Source organism: Dipodomys ordii, unplaced genomic scaffold (assembly GCF_000151885.1).
Source record: "Dipodomys ordii isolate 6190 unplaced genomic scaffold, Dord_2.0 Scaffold4, whole genome shotgun sequence".
NCBI lineage: Eukaryota > Metazoa > Chordata > Mammalia > Rodentia > Heteromyidae > Dipodomys > Dipodomys ordii.
In genome coordinates this window covers 16,666,382-16,675,135 of record NW_012267220.1, presented here as the reverse complement: position 1 = coordinate 16,675,135, position 8,754 = coordinate 16,666,382, and the positions used below count along the sequence as shown (strand labels likewise).

Below are 8,754 nucleotides of genomic sequence, written 5' to 3'. Positions count from 1 at the left end.
AAAGGCCTCTTCATTTCTTGGAGTTCATTTTGATAAACATTGTTTTATATGCTCTTATGCACATAGCTATTCAGCCCTTGCGATCCTCTCCAAAGAATATCCTCTTTTGTTCTCACTGTGTGAAAGACAGCCTTTTCATCAAGTGGTTCTGGCAGAATTGGCTATACATGTGCATAAAACTGAAGTTAGATCCTTATATATCACCCTGCACAAGAATTAGCTCCAAATGGATCAAAGACCTCAAGGTAAAACCAGATACGCCGACATTATTACAGGAAGGAATAAGGGAAGCACTAACACTCCTTGGTACAGGTTGATACTTCCTAAGTAAAGATCCAGAATCATAACAAATCAAAGAAAGACAAGATACGTAGGATTGCATCAAACTGAAGAGTTTCTGCATGGCAAAGGACAGCAAGATAAATAGGAAACCTATAGAATGAGAGACGATCTTTACTAGCTATGCATCAGACCAGGGCCTCACATCTAAGATATACTCAGAGCTCAAATAATTCATGTTTTGAGGGAACAGGGTTTGAATTCAGGGCCTCAAATTTACTAGGTGGGCTTGCTTCCTCTTGCTTGTTCCACTACCCAGGACATACCTCCAGCTGTCCTTTTGCAGGTTATTTTGGAGACGGGTCTTGCAGACTTTCCTGCCCAGGCTGGCTTTGGACTGCCATCCTTCAGATCTAAATCTCCTGGCTATCTAGGATTATAGGTGTGAGCCACCAATGTCTGGTCAGTAAACACTTTTCTAGTCTGAGTTTCTGTGTACTTGTTTTGTTTGTTTACTTGTGTTTGGCTTATTCACTCCACAATCTCTACCAGATTCATCCATATTATGGCAAATGGCAGGGTCTCCTTTTTCAAGTCTGAGTATTATTTGTGTGTGTGTGTGTATGTGTGTGTGTGTGTGTGTGTGTGTGTGTGTGTGTAATGTTTTAATCCATTAATATTCATTTAGGCTTATTTCCATACGTTGGCTACTGCAAATAATGTGTGAGAGTTTTGTGTGCTGATTTTATCACTGCTGGATGTGTTGTTGGAAGAAAGATCACTAGGTCACACTGTAGTTGTATCTTTTTTTCTTCTTTTTTCTTTTCCTCCTTTATAAATGATCTTCCTTACATTCAGCTTTCCAAGGTTGAAAGTTTTTATTTTTAATTCTTCATTGACCCTCATCCTGTTTTCTTCAGTGCCTGTACCACATCCATTCCCACCAACAGTGTCCCAGGCCCCTGTCTTTCAGCCTTGCCAACATTGCCTATCTCTGGTTGTCTGGGTGGAACCATTCTAGCCAATGTGAAGTGTTATCTCTGGTAGTTTGGTTTCCATTTTCCTGGTGGTTAGTCACGTACTAATCTTTCCATATCCCTACTGGCCATTTTTCTTTCCTCTTTTGAAAAATATTTACTCAGGTTCTTTGCCCATGGAAATGTATGAGCTCCTTAGGTATTTTGGATATTAACCTCTTAGCTGATACATGCTGCATAGATATTTTCTCCCATTCCTTTGGCTGCCTTCTCATTGTGTTGATTGTTTTCGTTGAAGGTATTGGTTCGTTTTGCTATGCAGAAATGTTTTGCTTTGATCTGGTCCTATTAATTTTCTCTTTGGTTGTCTGCTATTAAAAATTATATTTTAGGGCTAGGAAGGTGACTTAGTGGTAGAGTGCTTGCCTTGAATGCATGAGGCCCTGGGTTTGATTCCTCCGTAGCACATAAGCAGAAAAAGCTGGAAGTGGTGCTGTGGCTCAAGTACTAGAGCGCTAAACTTGAGCTGAAGTGCTGAGGGACAGCGCCCAGGCCCAGAGTTCTGGCCCCATGACTGGCAAAAAAAAAAAAAAAATTATATTTTAAAAAAGGCTAGTAGGGGCTAGGAAAGTGGCTCAGTGGTAGAGTGCTTGCCTTGCATGCATGAGGCCCTGGGTTCAATTCCTCAGCACCACATAAACAAAAAGAAAAAAGCCATAAGTGACGCTGTGGCTCAAGTGGTAGAGCGTTAGCCTTGAGCTGAAGAGCTGAGGGATAGTGCCCAGGCCCAGAGTTCAGGCCCCACGACTAGACCCCCCCAAAAAAAATCAAGATATATTTTTAAAAAGGCTAGTGTTGAGGAACTTCTAGGAGTTTTATCATCTTGGGTCTTACATTTACGTCTCTCACTACACCAAGCCTTTTCTGCTGAGTTCGGATTTTGTGAACGTATTTTGGCCGGACTGGTCTGGGCTACATTTCTCCTGAGCTCAGCCTCCCAAATCAATAAAATGGTAGGCACACAATACCACACTCATTTTTGTTGAGAGAAAGCTCTTGAATTTTGGGCCAGGCGGGCCTCAAACTGTTATCTTCCTAATCTTGATCTCCAGAGTAGATAGAATTATAATTGCAAACTTCTGGTTCCCTGCTGGGTAAATATTTTTAAAATATAGACATCAGGATATTTAATTTCCTGAATGTTCTTATGATATGCCCCAATTCAGATTTCTGCAAGTTGTTAGTGTAGACACTTGGACCAACCATAGACTCCAGGCTGCAAGAACCTGTCATTTGAATGTTGCTATTTTCTACCAAGTCTGTATATTACACATTGGACAGTATATGTGATAAGAGTTGCAATAAAGTCACGGGGTGCTACTTTGATCATGTATTCTATCTTATTTTTGACATTCCCACAGTTAATGAATACCAGAAGCATTATGTCTCTTAACTATGTAAGAAACGAATCCCACCCCCCTTCATCTGGCTTTTTAAAATTTATGGTATTTTTTCCATATAGGAGGTTTATCTTTTTCACAGCAAAACATATCAGTACCAAGAACCATGATCACTTGGTAATGAGGTTTAGAGCTTTTGAAGCAAAGAAGCCCAAGTCTAAATCCTGTCTCCATGCAGTATCAGTTGCTTGACTTTGGCATATTGCTTAATCTTTCAAGGCTACAGATTTTTCATCCATAATGTGATCCTCACAAGATTAACATTGTGCATGCAAGGAAGTTACCTCAGGGCTGGAAAGTAATAAGTGCATTCAGAGTACCTTTTTATCATTTTCCCTATAGTTATGCTTATTTTCTGACCTGTCTTCTTTACTTCTGTAACTATTTCCCTACACTGACTATAGGATTTGATTTTTGTTGTTTGGTGGTACTAAGGTTTGAATTCGGGACCTCTTGCTTGCTAGGCAGGTGCTCTACCAGTTCAGCCATATCCTCAGTGTCCTACATTGTCTTCACAATTTAGTCTTTTCACCACTAATTTGAAATGCAAAGTCTCTCAAATATGCACTTTGTATGTTCTTGAATTGATGAACTTTGTAATGTTACTCAATTATTTTATTTTGGGCATTTTTGAGACAGTCTCACTGTATAGACCAGCTTAGGTTTGAACTCACTGTGTAGCTCAGGCTGGCCTGAAACTCAAGATCCTCCTGCCTCAGCCCCTGTGTACTGGGATTACAAGTGTGCAGCACCATGCCTAACTTACAGTTTTAAATGCACGTTTTCAAATGGATAAGTCACGTTTCTCCTACCCTTTCTATTCCACTCCCCTTTCCTACACTTTTCTTTTACTCTTAAAAAAGAATTAAAGCTGGACACATAGTGGCTACTCAGGAGGGGGAGATCAGGTTCATGGTTCAAAGCCAGCCCAGGCAGGAAAGTCTGTGAGACTCTTAGCTCAGATTAACCACCAGAAAACTAGAAGTGGCGCAGTGCCTCAAAGTTGTAGAGTGCTAGACTTGAGCCAAAGAACTCAGAGACAATGCCCTGGCTGGATTTCAAGCCACATGACTGACAAAATATAATGATAATAATAATAATAAATTTAAAATGGACATTTAAAGCTTTCAGTATGAGAGCATGGTATGTCTTCCATTTAATTAAGCTTCCTTTTATAAGTCACTACTTATTTCCCCTTCTGCACACAGCTGGTCAATCCATGTATTAGCATGTTTACTTGGATTTCTGTTGTAATCACTACTAATCATGTCTTCTGTCTCAGTTTTCAGTGGTGTTTTAGGAAGTGCGTCGTTTCTCAGGCTTCGTAGGCAGCGCATAGAAACACATCTGCAGCTATTGAATTTTACGTCTCCTTAAAAAAAAATCTTATTTCACAATGGGAAGCATCCTGCACAAATATCAAATGGTGAAAAATACCAGGCTGAAAAGAGCAGTAAAGTTGGATCTGATTTCATTCCCACTGCTCAGACCAGGACATGGGGGGGGGGCGAACAGTGGCTAATTTGCTTCAATACCCGTGCTCCAGCACAGGTCTCTACAGTCCCGCGGGGGTGCAATGTCTGGTTTGGAAGAAGAGCCTCCAGAAGCAGCTCCATTCCAGGTTGTTTCCAGGTGTCACCGCCGGGGAGGCCCGCGCGGGGGCGCTGTGGCCACGTCCAGGTGGCCGCGCGGTGGACACCCAGTGTCACCAGGCTGGGCCACCAAGTGCCAAAGTGGGTGTGGGTCCGGGCTGCGGGCAGGGGTGGGGCGGGCAGCCCGGCCATACAAAACAAACAAACAAACAGCAACCAACAACGGGATGGGGAGGACCTGCGGGAGCCATTCGAAGTGGCGGCGCGGGCGGGCGATGCGCGGGGCCCCGCGGGAGCGCGGCGGGACCCGGGCCCGCAGGCGGTGAGCGGACCATGAAGCCCAATGGCAGCGCGCTGCTCAACGCCTCGCAGCCGGCGCCGCCCGACGGCGCGGGGGCCGGGCGGCTGCGACCCTCCTGGCTGACGTCCACGCTCGCCTTCATCCTCATCTTCACCATCGTGGTGGACGTCCTGGGCAACCTGTTGGTCATCCTGTCGGTGTACCGCAACAAGAAGCTTCGCAACGCAGGTAGGGGTTCCCGTGTCACCCCTCGGGGACACCCGGCCCGGGGCGCAGCTGCCTCTGCCCTTAGAAAAGTTAGGAGGGAGGGAAGGGAAGGAGGGAAGGGGGGAAAAGGGGGAAGGCGGGAAGGAAAGAAGGAAGGAAGGAGGGAAAGAAAGAAAGAAAAGATAAAAGAGAGGAAGGAAGGAAGGAGGGAGGGAGGGAGAGAGAGAAAGAAAGAAAGAAAGAAAGAAAGAAAGACAGGCAGGAAAGAAAGAAGAGAGATGAAGGAAGGAAGGAAGAAAGGAAGGAAGGAAGGAAGGAAGGAAGGAAGGAGGGAGGGAGGGAGGAAGAGAAAGAAAGAAAGAGAGAGAGAGGCAGGTAGGCAAGAAAGGAAGGAAGGAAGGAAGGAAAGAAGGAAGGAAGAAAGGAAGGAAGGAAGGAAGGAAGGAAGGAAGGAAGGAAGGAAGGAAAGAAGACAGAAAGAGAGAAAGGAAAAAAAGAAAAAGATTTTCTCCAAAAACTGAGCACTTTAGAGGCAGTGGTTGGCTTTTTTCTTCAGCCTGACCCAAGTGCTTTTTAACAACAAAAGTCTTCTGTCCCAAACAGGTAGAAAACGTGGCTTCCCTTCAGTAGAGTTTTGCTGTTGTTTTGGTTGTTTCTGGAAGAGACATCCTGCAGACTTCCTTTTCAAAAGACACAAATTACTTTTCCTAATACACAAACAGGTGGAATAAAAAGTGTGATTGGTTTAGTTTTGTTGTCAGGAGCCCTTACTTTTTTAGTTATTAGTATATAGTTGTAAGGCCCCTAAGTATGCTTTAGAAAGCAGGTTTGTCATTGCAAGTCTACAGATGGCATTTTGAAACTAGTCCCTGTGGGAAAGACACAGAGATGTCCAACCACAGCTAGTGTTGTGCTTGAGCTGGACCTGCGTTTTCTCCCAGCAGCGGACTGAAATCTGTTTTTGGGGGTGCAGGTGGGGGGGAGGTAGAGGAGTGTGGCTTCTGTAACAGACACTGCCGTTCCTACCTCTCAATCCATGCTGAGATGCTTCTTTTCCTGGACTGTCTTTGGAAGCAAAGTGTTGGGAACAGGCATCATGGTGTTTCAAAAGTTCTATCATGTGCTAAGGTAGATGGCTTATAGAAGCTCTGATTTTGCTTAGATCCTTTTGGGGGAAGATTTCCTCCTCCTGGTTTTTGTTTTCTATAATGCTTGTGGTAGTGAATAGTTTCAGAATTATTTAGTAAGCATCTTATAATGCAATGAAATCTGAGGGAGAAGGTTGTCACTTCACTTCATAGTTGACTGGCTTCAACTAGAGAAATTCTGCCTTCAAAGGGGTGTCTTCCTTCCTAGCTATAAAAGCAGCTTTTCAGGGGCCACATGTGACCACATATGGTCCTGAGCACTAATAGAGTAAATCTGTGGGTCGGCCAATGATGGGGTGCTGTTCTGACTTCCATTGCAAGTTTGACCTGTGGCTGCAAGTTGGGCTTGCACATCCAGTGTGGGCAGGTTTGATTCACAGAGTTTGAGCCACTTCAGTTGTCATTAGTAACTGAGCAACTTTACTTCTTGTGTTTTATGAAGGGGGTTTCTACTCTGTTACCTTCCTTATTTGCTAAGCAATATGTTGATTGGGAGATCTACTAGGTCCATAGTCTAAGTCTTTAATGAGCTTTTCTCACGAAGCCTTTCAACTTTCACATTTTTTTTAAATGAGTAAGATCTTTGGTCTAAATGCACCACTGTTGAAGTACAACCAAAACCACTGCTGTTGGAGGCTATTTTAGAATAGATGGCCATTTGAGCTTGGTAAGAAATGTACGCATTATCCTGCCCATGTAATTGTAACCCCTCTGTACAGTATGTTCACAAATTAAATTAAATTAAATTAAAAAAAGAATAGATGGCCATTTGATAGAATGATAGAGATTGCTGATTCAAATATGAGCTCATTATGAATTGTAACATGGTTTAGACCTTCCTTTTTAGTTATGTTTATTTTGCTGACTTTAAGCTGAAAAGAGAGAAAAAGAGATTGGAAAAAATTCCCCTATCTAGGCTTTGCAATAGTTCTTTTTATGTAGACATCTGTTATAGGGGACTGCAGAATGACTTAGTCCTCCATGTCCCCCAAGGGCAGCTTTTGATTTCCCTGGGAAGAGGATAGCAATAATTAGTGACCCACATGGGGATACACTGGCCAGTCAGAGCGGACTCAGGCTCCGAACCACTAGAGTCTTAGGTGCTGGCACAATATTTGCTCTGCTCCTGTCCAATTTTGAGTACTAGAATCAACCACATTATGCCTTCTGGCTGGATACCATCGCACCCGGGAGAATCAATGCAGTGGAACTCTGGGATTGTAATCTTGCTATCTGACTTTTGACTTGAGAAGTAGTCATTACCCCAGCCTAAAGCAGAAGGAACACATGGTCATTTTAGCCCTCCATGGTGTCTAACTGCAGCTGTTGCAATTTCCTAGAGAAATGATACTTTGACAAAAGATGAAACATATTGTTATGTGTTTGGGTTTTATTGATTTTAACTTGTTAAAATTGAGCTTAAGAAAGCCTGTATTCAATTTTCTATCTACACACACACACACACACACACACACACACACACACACACACTAACATTATACTTAAATAAAACTTTTGCTAAAAAAATGTCAAAGCCCAACAGAATAAATACCAAGAAATGGATACCTGCAAGAGGAGAAGATAGGGCTAAGGGGAGATGGGTAGAAGAATGAAGGGGGCTGGGGAGGAGGATGCAGGCAAGAATTCATGGTATATACTACAGGGAAGGGATGGGTCAAAGGGAGAGGAAGATATTGAAGTGGCGATATGGATCAAGATGCATTGTACCCCAAACTGCTTTGTTAAATGGCAAACACATTAAATATATAACCCAAAATTAAGATAAGCAAGGGAAGGGATGGATTGGGAGGGTTGGGTGAGAATGTTGAAGAGGGTGATATTGATCAAGATGCACTGTATCCATCAGCTGCTTTGGTGAATGGTGACTCCTTTATACAACTATTTAACGATAATAAAAATAATATATTTTTTGTCGGTCATGGGTCTTAAACTCTGGGCCTGGATGCTGTCCCTCAGCTCTTCAGCTCAAGGCAAGCACTCTACCACTTGAGCTACAGAGCCACTTCTGGTTTTCTGGTGGTTTATTGGAGATAGGAGTCTCACGGTCTTTCCTGCCCGGGCTGGCTTTGAACCACGATACTCAGATCTCAGCCTCCTGAGTAATTAGGATTACAGGTGTGAGCCACCAGCTCCCAGCAAAAATATTTTTTTAAAGCAGATATTCCAATAAAGATGTGCAGAGGTAGATGTAAAAAAGATGTAAAGAGTACAGAGGTAGATGTAAAGATGTAAAGAGTGCAGAGGTAGATGTAAAAATAAATAAAGCAAGAATATAATAATTATATCTCGTCTTTTTAAAATTCATTTATCTGGCACTCTAACCTGTACAAAGATTATGGGGGGGTAGAAATTAGAAAAAAGGACAGGGTCACATCCATAGACAGTCTGTTTGAACATAAAATTCCATAGAATTCTGATTTTCCCATCTAGATCCCAAGATTATACACAGTAAGTGAGCAAAACCATTGATTCAAAGGAACACCCAACAGCACTAACAGCACACTTGAAACCAGAGCATTAAAAGCAGGCTGAAAATGAGCAGGCGTCCTGGTTTGTGGGTACCTGTGACAAAGCCGATGGCCCTGGCAACACTCGCTTCTTCTGCATGTGATGCGAGACAGCAACAGTGTATTGACTGTGACCTGCTCCATCTAGGAGATATCTATCAACAATATATTCTTGGAACACAGGGTCAGAAGACATATTGAGAAACATACGTATCTAAAGCAGGTCCTCCTCCTCCTTCTCCTTCACCTCCTTTTTCTCCTC

General features: G+C 43.0%; 1 protein-coding gene across 1 annotated transcript in view; it reads left to right on the top strand.

The window, feature by feature from the left end:
- Positions 1-4,641: 4,641 nt before the first annotated feature.
- Positions 4,642-8,754, top strand: part of Mtnr1a (melatonin receptor 1A) — a 21,055-nt gene continuing 16,942 nt past the window's right edge. Inside the window, exon 1 of the mRNA XM_013025345.1 lies at positions 4,642-4,837. Coding sequence (XP_012880799.1) covers positions 4,642-4,837 — 196 coding nt within the window. The remainder of the gene's footprint in view (positions 4,838-8,754) is intronic.